The 25,522-nt window shown below is 37.8% G+C and overlaps 1 protein-coding gene across 1 annotated transcript; it reads left to right on the forward strand.

The window, feature by feature from the left end:
* LOC121312971 (coiled-coil domain-containing protein 12-like) lies at nt 1–25,522 on the forward strand. Its single transcript, XM_041245014.1, has 7 exons — nt 1–129; nt 15,944–16,014; nt 19,898–19,977; nt 20,748–20,809; nt 23,930–23,964; nt 24,172–24,248; nt 24,813–25,522. The coding sequence occupies exons 1-7, from the start codon at nt 46–48 to the stop codon at nt 24,893–24,895; spliced, it is 492 nt and encodes a 163-aa protein (XP_041100948.1). The 5' UTR covers nt 1–45; the 3' UTR covers nt 24,896–25,522.

Genomic DNA, 25,522 nt, shown 5'->3' on the forward strand with positions numbered 1-25,522 from the left:
ATGCTCTCACTATCGCCTGTCTGATCTGCCGTGTGCTGTGGGAAGATGGAGCAGGGTAAGGGGTCCCTGCAAGAGGAAGCCTTAAAGAGAAAAGAAAGACTGAAAGCTCTCCGGAATAAGCAGCTGCAGGTCAGCACTTTGCCATTATTATAATAACTGTGTTACTGGTGATGTGGTTTTATATCCCGAGTTCTGAAAAGAAGCGAGCCGGGCGCTTAGGCCTACCTCTAGTTCCGCAGCATAACAGCAAACAAGCGCTAGATTCAAAAATACCGCCACGTTTTCACAGTTCTTAATAGTCTTTCATCGGTGTTAAAAAATGCTTTACATTTTGAAAAAAACTGAGATCATTTGAAGTGTTTTTGAGGCAGATTGACTCCCATTACATACTTCTAGGGTGGGTACATCATTGGCAATATGGTAAAATAAAACAACTACAACTTACATTTTTCATGTAAATTACCTGAAGTTAATATTTAAAAATGTCGGGTGGTGGTAAGACAAAAGACAATATCTAGTTTTACACATCGAGTTAACACAATAGTGGTAACAGTGCATTGAACACGATTTGTGTTTTTGCTGAAGTGTGATCATGTGACATTAGTCATTATCAGCGATCAAAGGTTTTTGAGCTGTTTTTGGACCCTTTGAGTTTAAACGGCTGAAAAATGTAGAAGTGTAAGTTGTTTTTTTTTTTTTCTGTTACCAAATATATGTGATTTATAGATCAAGATCTGGCAGGGTGTCAGAGAAAATGTCCTTTGTTCATAAATAATTGTATGTTTTTTCAAACATTCTGTAATGTCAACCCATTGCAGAATTCTGATTAACTAAACCATGCAAATTATACAGCTATGAAAATTTGAAAGCTTTTTGTCTTACCTTGTATATCACACATGGTTTTCAAGATGTTCATAGTTGGACCAATATTATGCATTTGCTCCAATATTTGTGTATGTATTTCACATTTGAGTTTGTGTATTTCAAATGTAATTTGCCAAATTTTGACTTCAACTCAAATTGCTAAATTTTACCATTAAAACATTGTTTATTGCTGTTCAGTATTTCACACTAGATAGACAGAATACCTATCAACAGTGAACAAAATACTCCGCTCTGGGAGTGAGTAGTGTGGCATAGATTTTTGTAGAACTGTAAGATATTCTGAAGACACTGCTGAGTCAGTACACACGATTGGGACGTCTGTATTGTTTGAAACCTTTGGTAAGTTTAAGATTAAAATGTCAAATTTATTGTTGCAATTTTAAAAGGTACTTTTATTATTAGGGCTGTAACGAAGGTTACATTTTGACCGTCAAAGTTTTGGAACATATTACCGAAGGAAAGTTTGAACTTTTAGTAGTAATTTGCATAATTTACTGGTGACGTCACCATAACTACTAGTTTATATGTGATTGAAAATCCTATTTTACAGGTAATCCATATAAATTGAATAAAACATTCACATGTAGTTTAAAAATACATTCTAAAGAACAATATTCATGTTTTTTATAATTTAATTAAAATACAAATTGTTTATGTACATGTAATTAGGCATGTGATAGGTTTGAAGATTCGTTTTCTAGCCATGAATTTGCAGATTGATGATCCTTCCAAGGTTTAAAACAGCTGCCATTCACCACTGTTTTTTTTTCTCTGTTAACAGAAATCGTGTGACAATGTGTGAAATGTATAAATAACACATTAAATGACACTTGCATGTAAAATTTGATTTTGATTTGTATAATGCATATTTACTTCCACAAGTGGTTCTATCCACTACCAAATCACAACGTAGCACACTCTACATGGTGCCGCTGCCCTGTGTGGAAGCAGGGTATATTATTATTATGTTATCTGTTATCCAGAGGTAAAACTTTAATTTCTTCATTCGTTGTCTTGGCAGCAAAGCATTGTTTAGCTTAAAAAAAAGCTGTATTGAATGAAATGTCTTGAAACCTCTGCTGTCTGGGATTTTTTAGTTAAATGCCCAGATGACCAAAAACAAGTTGAATGCAAACTGTGCAAGTGAGTGTTGATGTATCATGGAGGCACAACCAATCTCCAGGGTCATCTGACAAGTGTAAGTTCATATTATTATTATTAGTAGTAGTAAAATGTGACTGTGAGGCCATGTCTTACTTGCCTCGGTTGACTAGCTGCCTCTGTACTCCACTGCCACTTGCTTCATTTTCACTCACTTTCCCATTCAAAGACCCTGTTTTTATCCAGCAATCCATTGCTGATACATCCCACTAGTGGAGCGACCCATACTTCACCATACTCATACAATGTGTGCGAAGTGTAATTATTCAAAATAATACTCTGAGACACAGGATCCGAGTTCAATGCTTTACTCATAACAAGGAGTTGCAGGAGACAAAACATCAACTGGCTTGCACCAGAAGCACCTGCCAGTGTAAGGCCAACAACTTCTCATGTACTGAATGATGTTTTTGCATGGTATCAGAGGAGTGCCATAACCCATTCAATAGAGAGGATGATAAATAGTGTTTACAGCAGTCACGAGGAGAAAACATAATTCGAAAAGTGATGTGGTTAGCAGAAGTGTTTCTTTAAATGCATCCTTTCTGGGATTGTAGCGTCATTGTAAATAGTGTACATTTTTGTTAAATGCAGTTTAAAATGTAAAAATGCATCGTTATTGTCGCATGTATGCAGGGCTATTTATTACTACCTGTATCTGAAACACACAGGTGAGGAACTATATGAAAAAAATTGTAAAACCCTAAGCATACAACCAGTGGTTATGCATAACAGGAAATCTATTATCATACAGCATTAACAAAACTAGGGTGAGGTGCTATGAAACTTATACAGTAAATATTTGTATTTGTGTCACCTCCTTGAATTTCTAGAAAGCCAAGTAAAATGTTAAACACTCTGAACTTTTAAATTCACCACCCAACAACGAAATAACACTCCCGTTTAGATGTACAGTCAACTGCGGGACACACGGAACTCATGTGTAGGAACTGGCTTCAGCTGAGCTTATGGGTCCAGACTGTGCTAATTTTAGTGAGAGGTGCCTTCTGGGATTATTTAGTTGTGGATGATTGTCCAGCGGCACTTTAATCGGTGTAGATTTGTTTTCTAGTGAGCGACGTGCAGAGCTGGGAAGCTTAGCGCAGGTTTTTCACACAGACAGCAGCAGTGGCAGCACCCAGCTCCAGTCACAACCAGGCATGCCCGCTACCCCCCCGGCTCACTGTAGGTTACAGGAGGGTGACTGAGAGACTGTCTACAGATGCTACACCTCTGTCGGTCCTGGGCTGTGTTTCACTGTATTTATCGTCACCTTTCTCGCATACAACGTTTTACGGAATGGCCACCTAATAGAATAATTGACTGGCCTACCAGTGAAAATAGGGAGTTGTCACCACAGCAGTTTATTTGTTTTGCATTTAAGCAGAACCTTTGGAAATCAAACTCAATTACATGTACACTTTTTTTTTCAAAGTCTGTTTTTTTACAAATCAAATACATTTCAATCTGTTCTCGAAACTGCCAATAGTCCAGAATAGTTTCAGAAACTTGATTTTTATTCATAAAAACAGAGAAAAAACAAACAAACAAAAAGCGTACAAACAAAGGGATTGAATGTTGCCAAAAAGATCCAGCGTTGCGAATAGAGCCCATAGTGTATGATCTGGCTGGCACCTGCCTTGTTCTGCACACAGACAGCAGCACTAAGTGTTTGAGTGTCTCCCTGCTGGGGGTGAACAGGTTTATGCTAAAGCCTGGGAGTGCCTGATTAAGGTGATGATTGGCTTTCCTGTGACATCACATTAGGAGAGGCTGTCGAGCCCCATTGTCAGGGAGAGCTATCATGGAGCTATTGTTCTGCAGGTATCGGGTTCAGTGTGTGCTGAGTGGCGGATAGGGTTTCCTTTCTTTTTATTTTAATATTTTAGGCTTTTAACATACAAATAATCATTGTACTTTTAAAACACAACTTTTCTAATTAGTTACGGTTTTAACGAAGGTACTGTTTAAAATCGATTTTACAACCAGCTCAAAAGGGGGGTAAAACCCCACCAATATACATGAAAATACTTGTGTGGTTGGATTGGAAGGCTCAACAAACCCTGTGAACGGGGTAGCATTTGGCTGAATACTTTTAAGATGGAGTGGTGCAAAAAAACTTCTTTTTTTTTCGCGCTTTTTTATACACCTGTATCTCAAAGTATCGCAAATTAAGGAACCACGCTTGACATACACATAGTCTTGGGGGTGTAGATGTATTAATATTTTTGGGGGCTTCTAGTTTTACAGAAGCTGAACCCCATGATAACGGTCTGACGTCACTGCTGCCTGACGTCGTTGCTAGGCACGGTGACTTGCGACCATTGCACTGAATAGGGAGACATAGTCTGTATAGTTCACCACACACAGGTCACGTCTGTGTTTCTGTTTGGATTAAAATTGGTAATAATGGTGATAATGTTTGTGCCTGCAACACTGGGAAAGCTATATATATATATATTATATAATTAAATAAAGATTTGTTTTTTTTCCCCCTCTCACTTTTGTTATGGTATGGTCGGGAGTTCAGTGATACTGTTCCATAAATTTAGGTTGCTGTTGTTATTAAATCTGTTAACTTTGTGCTTTTAAACAATAAAACGTGAAAAGTGAAAGGGACCCTGTGTATAGTGTTACTTATTATACAATTTAAGATTAAATTAAAATGGTGGGGTCGCAACCTCTAGCATGTAGCCAGTATAACAGGTGCAAGCAATGACACAGATACAGTAGATTTCTTTCAGTGGTGCATACTGAAATCCATATTTAGCGAAGTTTAACAATAACAAAAATGTTGGTTGTCAACAAGACATAGGCTAATTGATAATATGCTCCTGTTTACAGTTTTTAAAAAGAATATTCCTAAATGAAAATTATTTTGTAAAGACATGAATGCATTTTATACGTTTATTACTACCAAAAATTAATTATTTGGAATGTCACTTGTGCTGAGAAGATAAACATACTGCTCTGAATCACCAGATTTATATAGTGCCATTTTACAATTCAAACACGGAATTAATTATCCCCCATGTTGTTTATTAAAATATGATATTGCACTTCTAGACATTGTGTACATGTGCTATTTGTGTATATTAATTATATTTGTATATCAATATCTGTATTATATTTGTTGTATTATAGCATATTGTACTTATCACCAGATTTATATAGCGCAATTTTTAAATTCAAACACAGAATTAATTATCCCCAATATTGTTTATTAGTTTGTTAAAATGCTATGATATTGCAATTAATACAGAACTTTTGAATTTCAAACATGGCAGAGTTGTAATTAATATGAAAACATTTTAAACTGGCAGTTGTCTTCCACAAAGGGAACACCATCATCCATGTTCACTATGTTGCCTGGGTGTGAAAAGATGAGCAATGGTTTCAGTGTAATGATACACAATGCCCACAACGCATCAGACTGCCTAAAAACCTGCAGGTTTCTTGCATGATCTTTCTAGAGAGAGTGGACAAAGCCATACAACATGAAGAATAACTACCCTCAGCACTACTGTCCCTAATTTGTCCCCAGCTCTCCAGCCTCAGGTACAGTCGTTTGCTGTCCCCACCTCTCCAGCCTCAGGGGAAGGGATTAACATTTTTCACTTTTGATTTGGCTTCAATAAATCTGTCTTTTAAAATTACATACTTGGTGCTCTTTCTTCTGTGCTATTTAGTGTTTCAGGTTGTGTTTTCATCACTACATTACGTGGCAGATGTGGTTGTTTGATTTTTCCACGATGCGTTCTGCAAAAGAATTGAAATTCAATGGCAAAAACTTTGTTAAAGTGACAAATTCTCCCTGAAGACTGGCCATATGGACATAACACTGGGAAGTCATAGTACTTGTGATTGGTGACATGTTCAGTTACTGCATTAACATTTCCACAATGTTTTCTGTCAAGCTAATTATTCTACCAGTATTCTAAGTAAAACCAAGAATCTCTGAATACAGTAGAATTAATTAGGAACCTTCCATGTATTACTGGAACTAATGTTAAACAAGTCATATTTCTCCAAACGCTATCAGCAATAGTCATACAAACAATTTTTTTTTTTTTATTTATTTTTTTATCTGGAATCTGCAACATTGGCTTTTTTGTCTTTACACTGTTTTACATGGAAAAATGAGTTAGCATTTCTGTAGTATGTGTAGCTTATGTTTGCATGTGTATATTAGGGCTGTCAATTAATTGCAGTTAACTTCTGCGATTAACACATTTTGGAATATTATTTTTTTAACATGCGTTAATCAAGCATGTAGTCTATTTCTTAATGTTTACTTTTTTAAAACACATTTGTGTTAATACATTGGGCTTTTATCAGCATCTTGTTTGTTCTCTGTGACGATTGTTTCCTGACTTCACCTGGTAACAGAGCTAATATGAAACTGAGAGCAATGCCTAGGATCTCTCTAGACTACTAATATATATTTTTTTATAATAATAATAATAATAATAATAATATAAACAGTGATATACAGAGGTCGTGTTAACGCAAAATTTTGCATTCCAGACACAAAATAAATCCATTGGATGGAAAAATATTTTGTCTTGCGTTCACTGGACGCACAGAATGGAAAAGGACGCAGACATGCATATTCGTGGTAGTCTATTACACTGCAGCAATGACCGTGAAAAACATCCAACCCTCATTATAGCTCCCTTCGCTATACTGAGAGTTCGGCTATATCGTGGTCCTGGAGTTGGCTCCCCATTTTTACTGTCTAACTGCGTATGCCTTAGCTGCAACATATATAGGCACTTAGAATTACTGTTTGTTTTAATCTGTACAACAGTATAGAAAACAATTAAAAACAAAGCATTAATATCGTACTGTTATCATATACACGTGTGTTGCACAATAACACAAAGCAAATTAAGTATCTGCTTGCTGAAGCGGTTTTTATTTTAGCCAACGAGGTGTTCCCGTGTTGCAGCTGTGCACTAGCAAAAGCCACAAGGCAGCGACGTCAGCTCCCTAGCAACAAGCCTCCTATGTTGTTGCGTATTGTTTTTTTTTCAATGCAGCGGGTTTGTGCATTTGCGAAAGGAGAGGCAGATTCACAATATTAATTGGAGACTGAAGTTGACTAGGAACCGTCTAAGTGTTAAATTAACCTCTGACTTCAAAGCAATTGCCTTCCGTTGTACGAATGAAAACTGTATGCTGCTATTTATATGAAAAATGAGGAAAAACAGGTTGCGTAGAGGATTTATGCTGGACCCTGACGTCCCCAACAAAACGAGGGTGTGGTTGTACAGTATTTGGTATTAACCTATTTGTTTTTCTATGGGTCTCTCACTATGTTGCTGCCATAGCAGATTTATTTTGGACCCCGACACCCGTGACATATCATGTGTTTGGTATACTTGCTTGCTTTAAAAAAAAAAAAAAAAAAAAAAAATCTGTTCTACAATATAACAGCATTGATTATGGTACATTCCAGTCCTGTAGGTGACAGCAAAAAGCCTCATATTTGGCTTTGCCAGCAATATTAAGTATATTTACTTTTAGGTCTTGTCCACATTACATAACTCGAACTGCATTCAAAAACTTTTTTAATTAATCCAGCTCAAACTTTAGGGTCCACACTGAGTACCGTTTCATGTTTAGTCATGCGTAATGGTACACACACTAATGCTGTTAGAATAGTTCAGTTACAGTTCCTAACATTGGAAATTAATCTGATAGTATCCCACAATGAACTGCATTTTATTTTAAAATAATGTGTTATGCCCCATATTGCTAAGAAATAAAACAAGTATTTTAGAAAGGACACACGCACACACACACACACACAAGTAGGGCTTGAAATTTTCAGGTTTTGTTTTTAATCAGGTGATAAATTTAGCTGCTTCCGTTTCATAATTAAACACAGAAGAAAGCTGTTAATTGCAAAACAGTCTTTGCTTTTACTTTCATGTCTTGCCTGAGCCTAATTATGGTCCCTTTTAATTTTATTTCAAACAGAGTTGACAAATTATGTGAATTGTTAATCCCCGATCCTACTTTTAATTCTCATTTCATTTTTGCAGTCGCCTATTTCAATGTTGTGTTTTTGTTATTTGCTGCACTAGTTTAACAGGGATGCCCTTACAGATTTTGTTAAGCATAAAAATGATTACCTAGTGCAGAGTGTACACTGACAGCAAGTCAGTTGTCAGTCAGAAGTTTTTTTGCTAACCTGTTAGCATCTTCAGGGGATTCTCATGAAGAAGATTGCTCACCTGCATTTTCTCAGCCATCTACTTTTAACTACGAGTACTACAGTGACCGAAGCAGTAGTAATGCACAAAATGTACTATGTCACACAGTCTGTGTGAAAGCTGCTGGGCAAAAAAAAACAACCATATACGTACAGATGTACAGTTTTTCAAGAATTTCTGCTTAAAAGACACTGTGATACTGGTATTGGAATGCAGAAAAATATGAAAACACGGTTTAGATGAAGGCAACAAATGGTACTTAGAATCCTGTCTCGTTGTCATGCGAACGGTATATGTTAGTATACACAGTACCAGTCAAAAGTTTGAGTACACTTGCTGGAAACTAGGTTTTTTTTTCATAATTGACAATGTTTTACGTCGTATACATTTCTGTAAATACTTGAAAATGGCACTTGTGGGTAGCTTTGCTTTGACTCTTCTGTCCAGTTCGTCCCATACAAGTTCTGTGGGATTGAGGTCTGAAGACTGGGCAGGCCAGGCCATTAGATTGAGTTGTCCTTCACTTTTCTTCTTCGCCAGATAGTTCTTGCACAACTTTGAGGTGTGTTTCGGGTCATTGTCTTGCTGAAGAATGAAGGATTGCCCACCTAGCTGTAATCCTGATGGAATGGCAGGCCTCTGAAGTATGCTATGATAGCCATGCTGGTTGAGCTTGCCATGGACTTGGTAAAGATCACCAACTCTGTCACCAGCAAAGCAACCCCAGACCATGACACTGCCTCCTCCATGCTTGACAGTGGGAACCACACATGCAGAACTCATGCGCTCACCCTCACTGCATCTTACAAATACTCGGCGGTTGGTCCTAAATATTTCAAAGTTTGACTCATCGGTCCATAAGATCGACTTCCACTCCTCAAATGTCCAGTTTCTGTGTTTTTTGGCCCAGGCAAGTCCCTTCCTCTAATTCTGCACTCTTAACAATGGTTTCTTTGCAGCAAATCTTCCAGTTAGGCCAGCTTCACGTATTCTCCTCTGAACAGTTGATGTTGAAACATCTGTACTTCTAGTAGCATTTAGTTGAGCTTGTATTTCGGGTGTAGTTATTCGCCAGTTTCGCAGACTTGTGACTTGAATGAACTTGTTCTCTGATTCTGAAGTCGCCCTGGGCCTGCCTGACCTTGTTCGGTCCTCATGAGTGCCAGTTTCTTCAAATCGTTTGGTCTTGGCCACAGCAGTTACAGACACTTGCAAAATTCTTGTGATTTGTGTTAAAGATTGACCTTCATTTCTTAAAGTAATTACAGACTGTCATATTCTTTGCTTAACTGAGCGTATTTTGCCATTTTCTGCTCCCTTACATTCAGGAATGACAAACTTGTGCCTATGCTACCTATAGTACTAATATGGACCCTCAACTGTTAACAATAATTGGTGACAAAAGGCTAATTAGGTAACATGCTAGTTAACTCAGAGAACATCTAACAAAGACACTTTTATACTTTGGCCAGTGTTCTAACATTGTGTTATACACATTTCAGACTTTAACACTTAAACTTAATACACTTAAACTTCAGACTGAAATCCCCTTGCTTTGGGTGACCATTTCATTGAAATTGACAAGATTTACATTTTAATTTAAAAATTAAATGTTTGAATGCAGTTCAGTTATGATTATCAGCTTATATAAGTACACGTATCATATAATGAAATATTAAGTGTTTATGGACAAGTTTATACAGTTAAAAGCATAGATAATCATGAAAAGCCTGGTTTCAAGCAGGTTCTTGTTCTTCAACCATTCTGATGTAGACTTGCTTGTTTGGATTTTTGTTTGTTCCTATGAAAGCCCGACTGGCTTTCACCTTGAATGGCTTGCTGGGTTGAAAATATGCGTGCGCCTTTGTAATGTGGACGAACAAAACAGGCGCAGTTAGACATTTTTATTACGAAAACATACCAAAAACCCACCTGCTGACTATTAACAGATCTATGAGCAGACTCATTTGCAACTGCACACATTGGTGTTTTTGGCAACCACTCTTCTAGTTGAATTGTTATTTTGTACACATCATAAACTGATGTTTAGAAAATAACAATTATGGAGTTGAGTACTTTAATTGCCATGTTCACGCATGATATTAAGTAGGGCTGCAACGAAGAGTACATTTTTGGCCTTCGATGTTTCAGAACACATTACCGAAGTCAAGTGACCCCAGAGATTGATTGTGCCTTGATGATACATCAGGAGTCGCTTGCACAATTTGCATTCAAATTTTTTTTTTTTTGGCCGTCTGGGCACTTAACAAAAAAATCCCAAACATCAGAGGGATTTCCAGACATTTTCTTCAATACAGCTTACGCTATACACCACTTTGCTGTCAAGATGGAGAAAGAAGAAATGGAATGCTGTGGACATGGACAAACGTACACACACTCAGTTTTCAAAATTAGTGGTGTTGGTGTATATGTTGTATGTTTCAAACATATTCCTACCATAGCACTTCTCTTACACTGTCTTGTACACTAGGTAGTCAGTACATATTTTACCGAAGCACTAGAACTGCTGTAGGTGCCCCCTCTCCACTGCTTTGCCATAATGTACCTGCTCCATACACAGCAGCAGCACCTATTGGAGAAACGTACACTTTACAAGAAACTATAGTTTACAAAATGAAGTGGGTTTAAGATTCTGTTAATATTTGAGTTTCGGTTATAAGTTAAAGTTAGACATTTTTGGGTTTAATATTGATAGCTGGAGCAGGCAAGCCAGATGGCAGAAAAGCTTTTCTGTATAAATAATCAGGCTTGTAACCAGGAGGTACAACAGGCAAGTCACTTAACCTCCACGTGCTCCGTCTTTCGGGTGAGACGTTGTTGCAAGTGACTCTGCAGCTGATGCATAGTTCACATACCCTAGTCTTGTATCTTGTAAAGCACTTATGGTGGTCCACTATGAAAGGCGCTATATAAAAATAAAGATTATTATTATTATAAACACGATACTCAAGAAAAAGGAATGTGAAAAAGATGACGGTTAAATTGGGAATGAAGGAGTTGAAAGAGGTTGAGGATTTTAAATATCTGGGTGTATAGTTTGATAGGAAAATGAGATGGAATAAACAAATACAGAATATTGAAAATAAATGCAAGCAATGTATGAATCGTTAGAGAGCTATTGAGAAGAGTTTACAGCAGCCCAGCAGAGACAAAAGCAGAAACAAATCACAGGAACTTGTTTAGAGGCAATTAAAAAAGGGAAAACTGTAAATATGATGTAATTATATTAGAACATTTATTCTGTCATGTGTTTTAATATATATGTTTTTACAACATTTATAAATATCAAGTAGTGAGTGGATATAAGCAAATACTATTTCATGAACTAAATGCAGCAGGTACTTTTTTTTTTTCCCTTATTACTGATAATAATGGAATGAATAACGTATTTTATTATAAATATATTTATTAAAATATTTATTTTGAGAAAAGAAAAAAAAAATCAGAGTAGTGCCCACTGTTGCTTATAAAGAGAATAAATGTGTGTTATGTCATTGCAATCACTTGTAATCTGCCCAAACAACAATATATTCAAAACTTTCAGGATGTATTGTAAAGTCCCTCATGTCATAGAATAACATGCTTTTATATACATGTATCTCTATGCAGAATACATAATAAAAAATACTGAAAAGAAAAATAACACTCTATACACAGTGCCTTGCAAAAGTATTCAGACCCCTGACCAATTCTCTCATATTACTGAATTACAAATGGTACATTGAAATTTCGTTCTGTTCGATATTTTATTTTAAAACAATTATTGTAAGGTGACATTGGTTTTATGTTGGGAAATATTTTTAAGAAAAATAAAAAACTGAAATATCTTGCTTGCATAAGTATTCAACCCCTGTGCTGTGGAAGCTCCCAGTTTGCACCGATGAAATGAATTGCCCTAACGAGGACACAATTACCTTACCATTGGCCTTCACCTGTGAACCATTAAAGTTGCTGTCACATTTTCTGCATAAAAACCCCACTGTTGAAGGATCATTGGTAAGGCTGTGAATCTGAACGAAAATTAAGACCAAAGAGCATTCTACATAAGTTAGAGATAAAGTAATACAAATGCATAGATTAGGGAAAGGGTACAAAATAATATCCAAGTGTTTGGATATCCCATTGAGCACAGTTGGATCAATAATCAGGAAGTGGAAGCTGCATCATACCACCCAGGCACTGCCAAGAAAAGGCCGTCCCTCAAAACTCAGCGCTCAAACAAGAAGACGACTTGTGAGAGATGCCACAGAGAGGCCAACAATCACGTTGAACGAGGTAGAGAATTCAGTGGCTGGGAGTGTAGTAATGGTGCACCAGTCAACCTTATCAAGAGCTCTGCATAACACTGGCCTGTATGGGAGGGTGGCAAGAAAGAAACCGTTACTCAAAAAGTACCATCTGAAAGCACGTCTGGAGTTTGCCAGAAAGCGTGAGAGTGACCCAGCTGTGATGTGGGAAAAGGTTTTGTGGTCAGTTGAGACCAAGATAGAGCTTTTTGGCCAAAACTCAAAGCGCTATGTGTGGCGCAAACCTAACACTGTCAATGCCTCAAGACACACCATCCCTACAGTGAAGTATGGTGGTGGCAGCATCATGCTGTGGGGATGCTTCTCATCAGCAGGGACTGGGCATCTTTTTACAATTGAAGGAAGAATGGATGGAGCAAAATACAGGAAAATACTGCAAGAGAATCTGCTTCAGTCTGCTAAAAAACTGAAGCTTGGGAGGAAATTCACCTTTCAGCAGGACAGTGATCCCAAGCACAAGGCCAAAGCAACATTGGAGTGGCTCAAGAACAAAAAGGTGAATGTCCTACAGTGGCCCAGTCAAAGTCCTGATCTCAATGCCATTGAGAATCTGTGGCACTATTTGAAAATTGCGGTCCACAAGCGTCGTCCAACCAACCTGAACAACCTGGAGCAAATCTGCCAAGAAGAATGGGCCAAAATCACTCTGACACTGTGTGCAAAGCTGGTATATACTTACCCCAAAAGACTTAAAGCTGTTATTGCAGCAAAAGGTGGCTCAACCAAATATTAATGTGTGGGGGTTGAGTACTTATGCAGGCAAGATATTTCCCAACATAAAACCAATGTCGTCTTACAATACAATAACATTTAGTTCATGAAATAGTATTTGCTTATATCCACTCACTACTTAATATTTATAAATGTTGTAAAAACATATATATTAAAACACATGACAGAATAAATGTTCTAATATAATTTCATCATATTTACAGTTTTCCCTTTTTTAATTGCCTCTAAACAAGTTCCTGTGATTTGTTTCTGCTTTTGTCTCTGCCGGGCTGCTGTAAACTCTTCTCAATAGCTCTCAAACGATTCATACATTGCTTGCATTTATTTTCAATATTCTGTATTTGTTTATTCCATCTCATTTTCCTATCAAACTATACACCCAGATATTTAAAATCCTCAACTTCTTTCAACTCCTTCATTCCCAATTTAACCGTCATCTTTTTCACATTCCTTTTTCTTGAGTATCGTGTTTATAATAATAATAATAATCTTTATTTTATATAGCGCCTTTCATAGTGGACCACCATCACAAAGCGCTTTACAAGATACAAGACTAGGGTGTGCGAACTGTGCATCAGTTGCTGAGTCACTTACAACAACGTCTCACCCGAAAGACTGAGCACAAGGAGGTTAAGTGACTTGCCTGTTGTACCTCCTGGTTACAAGCCTGTTTCTTTAACCACTGGACCACACAGCCTCCTAGACTTCTCTGTCTAAATCTTAACCTCCCACTCATCTGACCAATTTGCTGTTTTGTCTAATGCTCTTCGTAATTCTCTGTATCACTTTCATCCTATTGCTTTTTATCCAGAATACCCTGTCATCTGAAAAACAAACCTGCCTTACATTTACTTTTTAATATTTCATCCGCTAAATCATCTATCTTGATATTAAATAGAGGGCTTATTATACTTTTTGTAGGTTTTAGACATTTTAATTTCCACTCTCACTCAAAGACATCGTCTAAGAAATCTCTTATCCACCGTAACATATTTTCCCTAATCCCCAATTTATTTAACTTAGAAGTCCATCTCTCCCCACCATATCATATGCCTTTTCAATATCAATAAACACTGCTCCCACCATTTCCCTATTACTCAAGGCCTCCTCCACCTCTGTACTAATCCTAATGATCTGATTTAAAGTGCTTATATATGTTTGAAAACCACTCTAAAATTTGGGTAACATACCTCTCCTCTCAATAAAGTGTACCAACCTTACACAAATCATCCTCTCCATAGTCTTACATACAGTAGTAGTTAAGGCAATCGGTCTGTAAGATTCAACACTCGCTGTCTCTTTCCCCCGCTTCCAAAATATCCACTATAACTGCTTCTTTACTTGGAAGAGGGGGTCAAGAAGAGCTACTTCCTTGTAGTGACCCCTGGGCAACATCTCTGACGGCAAAAAGCTCTTCAAATCGAACTTGCCATGCAATGCTTAAGCAAAACAATGTTGGGCTTGGTTAGTACTTGGATGGGAGACCACCTGGGAATACTGAGTGCTGTAGACTGCATGTTAAGCTCATATGATATATATATATATATATATATATATATATATATATATATATATATATATATATATATATATATATATATTATATATATATTAATTAATTAATTATACTGGAAGAACCTAGATTCCCCTCTTTTCATATTCTGTTATAAAAATCTAAAGTAACCCCTAGACATTCCTCTGGAATTCATCTTAAAAAAACATATACCAAATATTATCTTCTCCTGGACAAGAAATGTCCTTTTCAATTGCTTCTTTCAATTTAGTTATTGTGAAATAATTATTAATAATATGTGTCATTTCTTTATCATCATTAATAACCTCTGAATGTAACTTTTTAAAATGTTCATTAAAATTATAATTACAATTGTTTTTTTTCAAAACAATCAACTAACAAATGATCATTTTGTTCATCCTCTAAAACAAACTCTTCTCCACTCCTTAGTAATGGAATCCTTTTTTCCCCATTTCCTTGCCCTGCAGTACTTGAATTTTTGCGTCATGTACTTTTCACATTAGTATCCTCATTTATTCTAGCACAATACGCTAGCCAGGCTGTAAACTGTCTCCGCCCTTTAGACACTAAATGCCTTTCTGACGTTGCACTGTCGAGGTCCTAGAAGCCCAAGTCATTATAACCATGTTAACACAATCCCTGTCCTTTTAAAGGGTTAAAGAACCTTAAAAACATATCAAATCTGTTTCTGACTATACATTTCGTTTTGAATTATTGGTGTTATAGAGAGATGGATGGTGTGTTTGAGACTCTGGCTGCTCTCTGTTTTTTAATAATGATTCTGGTGACACTGCCTGGGAGTGGATGATCTTCTCAGGCCCTTGAACAGTGAGATTAGAACAAGGTACACTCCGCTAGCCACAGTCTTATGAATGTCAGGAAGTCAGTCGAAGTGCATGTTTGTGTGTGTGGTAGCCTAGTGAAGCTTTTGTGCAGTCCAGAATTCTATAACCACTGCTGCAGGTTAAAAAGATTTCAGTCAAATACATTTGTTTTGAAGACAAGTGATCTTTCAAGCTATGTTAAACTGGTTTTCCAGTGTACCCAGGTTTATTGAAAAGCTATTCCTTGTTGTTTTACAGAACAGAGAACCGGAGGATGGTGAGCCTGAGAGTAAGCGTTCTCCAGAAGAGATTGAGGAGGTGAAGCACAGGTGAGCTGCTGTCTGTCAGAGAAACTCGGTCAGTCAAAATGGGGAGATGCGACTCAATATTGTTGGTTTGCACTGTACTGTATGTATTTACAGTCTCTACATTGTTTTAATAATTGCAAAAACAGAGGCTTTGCAAAAAAATTAACAAACTAACATTTACATTTCTAGGGCTCCCCATTTTCAGTTTTTTTTTTTTTTTTTTTTTTTTTTTTTTTAACTACATTTTTTTTTCACATATCCAGCCCTATAAAATTTTGACTGTGACACATATCTGATTATTTCATTTTGGTCCGTTCCAACCCTTGTCTGTTTTTTCAAGGAACGCAAAAAAGATAATGTCAAAAATACATAGCTTAAGGACTGTGTTTCAAAATATGTAGGCTTCCATTTAGATGTACTGTAGTTGGTTTTGTTGGTACAGTACTATATTTTCAACAGAAGTATTTTAATTTGGAACAGTATGATTCTGAAAATATCACTTGCCAAAAGAAACGACTGGACACGTGTACTGTAATACAGTACATACTTTTAAATCCAGTACATATTGCAGCAGTATGTAAAATTCCCCATTCACGACCCAACAGCAAAATTAAATCAAGATTTTACCCATGCACAGAACTGCGTAAAACATAAAAGGCAATTCAATTTAAGATTAAAACACAATTTCCTTCATTAAAACAGTAGCCAAAGTCAGTATTTAAAATTGCTGAATATAGTGCTTGATAAAGCCCTAATGTCAGTTCACTGGAACTGACATTAGTTGCAAATGGAAAATAAGCAACTAAAGATCACATAAAAAAAAAAAAAAAAAAAAAAAACAGCTGTGACCAATAACATGTACATTGTAACACTGAAGAAATGGGCTGTGTATCAGAAAACTTGAACAGTCAGAAATCGCGTGTGACGGGTAAGTGCATTATATATAATGGGGATTGATTGATTCTTAATACAAGGGTGGTAAAACGTGACACACGTGTGTCTGGGTAACGGATATCCGAGTGCTGGCTGTATTAGAAATCACTCGCCTGTTGGAGTAGCATACCAGGTAAACAACAGGAAAGAAAATGTACCTAATGCCGCCTTTATTACAAATAGAGTACAGCCAGATAAGGTAGGCGTTAGGTGTGATTGACATCCTGCTTGTCTCTCTCATTTTCTTTGATATCTTCAGCCCCATCACGCACAGAGCCAAGCAGTTTCCCACCAGTTCAGAAGAATAAACTGAATTAGTTATCAGTCCGTGTCAAAATAAATTTTAGATGAGTGATGTTTTATGTGTTTAAGCTTAAGCACAAATGTTATTTAAAAAAAAGTCAGTCTGTTTTCATGAATAAAATCGTTTGATATTCCTGAACTGTTACAAACTGCAGTTTCATTAACATTACTAAACAACAGTTCAAATTATTATTTTTTTTCATAAACACAGACTTTGACAAATCACTCTTTCAACAGCCCTAAAGCTTTTTGAATAGAGCCATCTTAATTCCAAGTACATCATTGTTTTCATTTTTTTGTTATTGACTGATACTAGACCTGGCACTATGCCTGGTGTTTGATGTCCTGTGACAGAACACAGTGTGGGTGTCCAGGAAGGTCACCCTCTCCCGTTGGGACGTGTTTCAGTGTTAAAGCTACAATGTCCCACAGTCAAGTTCATTGTTACTTGTAGAAGTAGAATGTACAGTTCCTTTGTGTCTGTTTACAGCATTCATCCGTAGTTTTACTTGTTATGTTGCATCACTCTTGGTGCCCAATTAATTTGAAACTATTGTAGGATAAGTAATATAAATAAATCAGAGTTATCATATGACACACATGAGGGTTAATACTGGGCACGCTGTCAAGTTTTTTTTTAAATTAACTACAGACAGTTTTAGCCAACACAATCTTCTCCTTCCGTTATTGTCTGCTCCTGCTAAAACAACTAGAAGAGGGTAAAAATGTTCTCTTCAGACTCTTGTGAAGCTCTGGAATCAACACAGATTTAAAAAAGGGGATTATGTTTTTGTTAGACTGATTTGCATTTTACAATAAACACGTACATAGCTGGGAAAGGTGATAACTTAAAAAAAGAAAGGGTAAACACAATTCTTTTAATTAAAAAAAAAAAAAGGTAATTATTACAGTTCTATATTCTGACGTGCAAAACCTCAACCGAGCGAGGCATTGAAAAAGGCCAGCGTTTTTCTGTGTTTCATCCTTTTGAAATATGATTGTTTAAAGTTTTGTCATTTTTAATAATTTTTTTAATCACCTCAAATCTATCTCCCTCCCTCCCTGCTTGCTGCGTCACTGAGCTCCTGCAATATAAACAATTGACTTTAATAAACCAAGATAGGCTTGTCGTGTTTGTTTAGGCACCCGTCCTGGTCAACTTAATCCAGGCTGTGGAGGAAAGATAGGAAGAGGGCACCTTAACTCGCACTGTTCAGATGCTCTTCAGCTACAGTATACAGTATGCTTGTTACCTGAGCTGACAGTAGTGAAATCATCTTGATAAACACATACCACCCATGTCTATCATGACTCCTCCTGGATAAGGAATGCCCATTCAGGTGCCAAAGTGAACCAACCCACACGTTCTGTGATAAATGTTTCAATTGTTTGTTTTGAAGGAATTCATCTCGAATGGATAGTTGAGTTGCTTATAAAGGTGAGATCAGCATTTAACTTCCTCATCGAATATTGGACAATAATTGACCATTTTATGTTCTTCAAATATTATTCAAAACATAGAGGCAAAAGTGGTTCAAAAATAAAAATATGTAAACTGTTCACAGAAGTTGTTTTACTATAGCTTGTAACATGCATTATGCATAGTAATAAAACTAAAATAAGAATTGAGCAGCATTTATTTTGAAAAAGTATACCGATTATTCACAAAAGCTTTCAAATTCAGCTCGGAACAAGCATGTGCTTGTTAGTAAACTTAGTAATAATGATAGTGTGGTGTCCTCCCCACAAAGTTTCACCTACTGATTGAACTGCCAGAAGTGTTCAGAAAGAATTGTGTCCATTAGTAAGGATGTCTTTAGGTGTATAATCTAGGCAGCGCCTGCAGTGTAATGTGTAATTCATCCTCATTATGATTGATGGGTATCCTTTATTGTCTGTTTTTTCTTGTTGTCTGTGTGCTGCTGCCTTCTGGTGGTGGAATGTATTTAACAAATACAGCTGTGAAAAAGCCGTTACTGAGTACCTCTTGGTTACATCATTATAACTATACTGTCTATAGGCGCATACTGTAACCCAGCACTTTAACCACTGAGCTTCTCAAACCCACTGACTTCCACACAACAGCCCAGTACTCTAACCACCGAGCCACTCTGGCACACAGCTGTTTTGTACACAGTGAGGTGGCAACACATTCCAGATGTGCTGTGTTTATATCAAGCGCCTGGTTTGTTTAAAGAGTGATAACTATGCTGGCAGACTTGGCAGAAAGGGTAAATGCAGGAAACGATGAGCTAACATTTGTTTTCAGCTAGGTTTCTGCGTGTAGACTTGAATCTGTTCTGGCTTCCAGCTCCCTAACATGGTGTATGGGTGCACTGTGTTGTGTCTTTTTCAGTCATGCAGATTCCATCTAGGGGCATTACAACATAATAAGTCCTTGCAGCAGGCATATACCCCTGCAAAAGACCATGCATTCTCAATTCCAAAGCGACAATTTTCTTAGCCAGATATTGCAGTGGTAACTGATTTCGCAGGGTCATTCCACCCCAGGTTCGTTTGATATGATTAAATGATGAAGCACTATAGTACCTGGCCTCCGGTTTATTGATTTAAAGGCATGGTTAGAACAAAGAGCTGGACTGGAAAGACTCTGGTCTCGTAGCAATAGTGCACTGGCTGTCCTGTACAAACAATCTCTGTTTTTCAGGGAGCTGAAGCTGCGGAACTACACCCCCGAGGATGAAGAGCTCCGGGAGAGACAGGTGCCCAAAGCAAAGCCGGCCTCAGGTGGGTGCAGCGTCGCCCCCCATTCCAAACCAACAGGAGGAATGTCTTGTCAGAATTCCAGATTCTTTTGAGATGTTCTTCCCTTAATGTTCCATGTTCTTTGCCTTTGTGAACTGCTGTAACTAGCACCATTCACACAGCTGCAAGGTTAGAGTATAATAGGTGCAAAATCTGCACTCACACATTCCTGTTAATGAGACCATGAAGGGATCATTCACACTTTATCAGTTGGGGGTGGAATCCATATCATCCCTTTCAATATTGAGAAAGACTTTTGAAATGTTTCATTGAACTTATTACCTTTCTTGTAGCATTTCTAAATTTAGCTCTGTTGAGTGTCTAATAGTTACAGAAGATTGTTTTGAGAGAGAATAACACAGCTGATATTCCCTTATACTTGAAGAGACTTTTTGAGGACTTGAAAACTTGTTTGCACATCATAGTATAAACTCTACGTAACTTTTTTTTTTTTTTTAACTCTGGCTGTATTTCAGAAACTGGTAGCTTACATACTCCATTTATACTTCACCCACCTTTTACAATCACTGCTCATTTCTTACGTAACAATTTTACTCTCAATATTTGTAGTCACAAAATCACTGAGCAGCATCAACCAAAGAATGAGGCAGTTGAAGTTTCTGCAATTGTCATCCTGTGCAGATAAATAAGTTGGTTAGAGGAGAGATGCAAGGAAGCTGTAAAAGTGCAGCTTGCTCGCTAGTTTGCTAATTGACCACCATCCTAAAGGAACCGTTGTGCTTGTTTTCCAGTGGAGGAGAAGGTGAGGGACCAACTGGAAGCAGCCAATCCGGAGCCAGTGATCGAGGAAGTGGTAGGTGCCACTGTCTGCAGTGCACACCTGTAACAGGCTGTCCTGACTAGGGTGGAGCAGGAAAAAGTGTTAGTTTGAAAAACACTTACTTTTGAGGGTCTGTTGTGTATTACACAATGTTTGTGGTGTTGCAAGTGTGAATTGTGTTTGTGGAATGATGATACAAATCCAAAAAAGGTGTGTGTGTGTGTGTGTGTGTGTGTGTATATATATATATATATATATATATATATATATATATATATATTACACATTGAGTGTACAAAACATTAGGAACACCTGCTCTTTCCATGAAATAGACTGAGATGAATCCAGGTGAAAGCTGTGATCCCTTATTGATGTAACCTGTTAAATCCACTTCAATCAGTGTAGATGAAGGGGAGGTAGGTTAAAGAAGGATTTTTAAGCCTTGACCCAACTGAGACATGGATTGTGTATGTGTGCCATTCAGAGGGTAAACGGGTAATACAAAAGATTTAAGTGCCTTTGAATGGGGCATGGTGGTAGGTGCCAGGCGCGCAGGTTTGAGTGTGTCAAGAACTGCAACGCTTCTGGATTTTTCAACAGTTTCCCGTTTGTGTCAAGGATGGTTCACCACCCAAAGGACATTCAGCCAATGGCAGGCCAGTGGTCGAAAACAGCTCATTGATGAACGAGGCCAAAGGAGGCTGACACGAATTGTGCAGAGCAACAGACGGGCTACAGTTAGTCAGCTGACAGTCGAGTACAACATTGGTGCCAAAAGACCCATAAAAGAATGCACAACTCATCGTACCTTGACATGAATGGGGTATGGCAGCCAACGACCTAACAGAGTTCCACTCTTTCAGCAAAACATAAGAAACTGCGATTGCAGTGGCCTAAGGAACAAAAACACTGGACACTGGAGGATTGGAAAAACATTGCCTGGTCTGATGAATCCTGGTTCCTGCTGTTTCACGCTGATGAGAGGACTAGGGTATGGAGAAAACCACATGAGTACATGCATCTGTCATACCCAGGTCAACATTGCAGGCTGGTGGTGGTGGTGTGATGGGGTGGGGTGTGTTTTCATGGCACACATTGGGCCCCTTGATAAAAGTGTATCAACGTTTTGAGTGCCACAGGATATCTGAACATCATTGCCAGTCAGGTGCATCCCTTCATGGCAGCAGTGTATCCATCTGCTAATGGATTTTTTCAGCAGGATAATGCCCCATGCCACAAGGCTAGGATTGCCCAGGAATGGTTCCATGAACATGACAGTGAATTCAGCTTACTGCAGTGGCCTGCCCAGTCACCAGGTCTCAATCTAATTGAGCATCTGTGGGATGAGATGGAATGAGCTATTCGGAGTAGAGATCCACTACCAGCCAACTTGACACAACTGTGGGAAGCATTGGAGTCAACATCGGCCAGCATCCCTGTGGAATGCTTTCGACACCTTGTAGAGTCAATGCCCAGACGAATTGAGGCTGTTCTGAGGGCAAAAAGGGGGTGCAACTCAATATTAGGAAGGTGTTCCTAATGTTTTGTACACTCTGTGTGTGTCTATATATATATATATATATATATATATATATATATATATATATATATATATATATATATATATATATAGTATAGTAGAATTCCATGGCATTCATAGTTGTTTAAGGTGTCTAACCATCTGTGTCTTGATTTCTAATTAAAAATGTTAATATTGTGCTATATATGTCGTCGTCATAAAAAACTGTGTTTTTATATTTTGAAGTATGTCACCCACCTCTTTAGTTCAATACAAGTCATCTGAAGTGTGATAGCATCAAACCGTTTTTTATGGCGCCTGGTCAGAGCATGAACCTGTTAACCCATATTATAATAGTGCTGGGACAAACACAGGATTTTCCTGTTCGCATATTAGCTCATAATTTAAATGTTGTTCGTTTTCAACAAAGTAATATGTAATAAGTTATGTTGCTCAGAACGCAGGCAGAGACAGGGGCAGGTGGGCGTGGCCTCTGTGTGTGCGCCTTTATTTTACAGCAAGACGTTAAAGTAGAGAAATGTCCCAGGATTAAAGAATACGTTGTGTAGGCTTTACTTTACCAGTGAATAAACTGTAAAACAAAGGATGTCAAGTAGCAGTTCAAGTTAAATGTTGTTTTGTTTATTCCCAAAATGAACAGTACATAAAGATACCGTATTTTATTTCTATTTTTCTTTTTTTCATTCCTTGCCATTGCCGTTTCATTGCAGTAAACAGTGGCCATAGACACACTTTCATAAAACGTGAGGTTTACTTGTGCTTTTGTAACTGAACAAGCAAACAAAAACTGAAATTTAACTTTAAATGCTTGAAATAAAACAAACGTGGAAATGGCGCTATAAAATGAAGGAGGGGAAAAACTCACCGTTTTGGTTCTTGTTTATTACATTCCACATAACAAAGTCACAACATAAAAAAAATGTAATCTATAAAATCTATGTAAAAAATCACGACTCAGCATTTCCAACAAGTTGGGCACTGTTTTAAGCGAGGCATTTCAGAAAAGTGTGCTTGCCTTTATTCTGTCCCATGAGATTCTGACTCGCTCTAAAGCAGCACATTTTTGACCCAGACGGCATTCCATAGAGATCACTGTGCATGTGCACGCATAATGTGGTTTGTTTACTTTTTGCTGTCTGAAACTTTGAAATGGTCTCGAGCTGCTGTTGATCGTGTGTGTGTGTGTGTGTGTTATATATATATATATATATATATATATATATAACTGCCATGCACCTTCTGGTTAGGTGGTAAGCGCAAGGTATTTTTGTCACTTGTAGCGAATACGAACATCTGATTTTTGTATCCAAATACATTTAAAAAAAATTCATTAGAAATATTCAAACATTTGTCCCAGCACTATATTACAATCGGTTAATCACAGTGCATCAGAAACTCTCAAAAGACAATTTCAAATGTGTGATATATAATGACGTAAGCGGACAATATACATGTGTACGAGCAAAACTATACCGAGATAAGAAAGGGATTGAATAAACAAAAAGCATTTCATTGTAGTCAAGTTTTTTGTATTGGGTCGCTCAGTATGGCAGCACCATTCATTCAGGCTACCATTGTAGTAGGTAACCTGTAACCTGTATTCTCTACCATAGGACTTGGCTAACCTTGCTCCCAGGAAGCCGGACTGGTAAGTATAAAACGTTCTAAGTGTGTTTCTGTGCTCTGGAGTGTGTGTGTGTGCTTGTGCACTGAGGGGTCTGGGAGGAAATTAACTATTATTTTGCTGTCTCTCAGAGCCAATAAAATAGCAGTACTGTAAAGCATTAGTATCTGGTGTCAGGACCCTCCCTCCCCTGTATGGTGCGTGTCTAACATTTCCTTTTTTGCTGCTCAGGGATTTGAAGAGAGATGTGGCTAAGAAGCTGGAGAAGCTTGAGAACAGGACACAGAGAGCCATCGCAGAACTGATCCGTGAGTGGCAGCAGCTTTGTCCTATGAACCTGTTCACTGTTGTTCACAATTACTAAATGGCAATTCAAATTTAAACTAAACTACATCCTGCTTTTATTGTATTTCTCTTTACGTCAGAGCACTGTAGAGTTTAATTTGTCTGAATTGGGAACATGCATGCCTCACAACCACTGTTATTGATGTCCAACCTGGCACAGTTCAGTCAGCCTCCTAAATGTGTTTTCATCTAAGCTGTGCAATGACCACCTAACTCTGAAAACAAAACAGTGGTTCACCCAGTACACTCGAGTCGGTGTAACTCGCAAGGCTTTATTTTTACATTACTGTGGGATTGTTACTAGAAGAGACAGGATTCCGTCAATCACCACTTTTATGATCTTAGGAGGTTACTCTGTAGAAACAACCCTTTTGGAGGATCTTACTTCCTCTCGATGATGTATTGAGTTTTAGGAGGGCGTGGTAACCAGTAGTTTTAAACTGCCCCGTTGGCCTGTTACACTCCAGAATGGGTGCTGGTTGGCAGAATTGTAATCGTCAGCTTGCTTGTTTCTGTTTTGTTTCCAGGAGACCGTTTAAAGGGCAGTGAGGACGACCTGGCTGCAGCAGTGGGAGCAGTGAGAGGGCATGAGGGGGATTCAGACTGGTGATTCTGATCCAGTCATTACTTGTGCCACTTATTAACAAAGTGCTGCAGCTCCATTCAACTGAAACACACGGGGGGGGGGGGGGGTGCAGAGGAATGCATCTAACGCCCTGTCCCATTCGGTCCTGTTCTCTAGTCAAATCTAGTTGTTACAGTACTTGCAACAAAGCATAAGGTGAGAAATAATATTACGTTTTAATTTGGAGTAAATTGGTCTGCAACATATCAACCTTTGTGGTAAACAGCATTGACAGGTATGAAATGTTTAACTTTAATACAGTACGTTACACTGTATCTATACATTGCATACCGTTACTCATCATGAATGTTGACTTGAAACAAGTTTGATATCTGTTGCCTACCAGTTTTGAGAAAATGTAAATGTCACCACTGAGATGTATTTATCAACATTTCATATGCCCCGCTTTCTAAGGCCTGTATCCTTGGTCCTGTAAAAAACAGCGCATGGCACTTGTATACATATATGTTGCGGGGTGTGTGTACATCCAGGTTTATACCAAACAGTAGTTACATCTTTGTATGTTTTATATATCAGGACCTTGCGCTGAAAGCCTTGTTTTTTACAGTTCTAGCTGTACATATTTTTTTGCAATAAAACCTTTTAAAAATA

The sequence above is a fragment of the Polyodon spathula genome, chromosome 3 (assembly GCF_017654505.1).
Source record: "Polyodon spathula isolate WHYD16114869_AA chromosome 3, ASM1765450v1, whole genome shotgun sequence".
Lineage (NCBI taxonomy): Eukaryota > Metazoa > Chordata > Actinopteri > Acipenseriformes > Polyodontidae > Polyodon > Polyodon spathula.

Bases quoted from the DNA above. Each gene is read 5' to 3' on its own strand.
- LOC121312971 (XM_041245014.1), top strand. From the start codon at position 46: ATGGAGCAGGGTAAGGGGTCCCTGCAAGAGGAAGCCTTAAAGAGAAAA. The intron at 19,978-20,747 runs GTGGGTGCAGCG...CTTGTTTTCCAG, and splicing joins CAAAGCAAAGCCGGCCTCAG to TGGAGGAGAAGGTGAGGGAC. The intron at 24,249-24,812 runs GTGAGTGGCAGC...TTTTGTTTCCAG, and splicing joins AGCCATCGCAGAACTGATCC to GAGACCGTTTAAAGGGCAGT.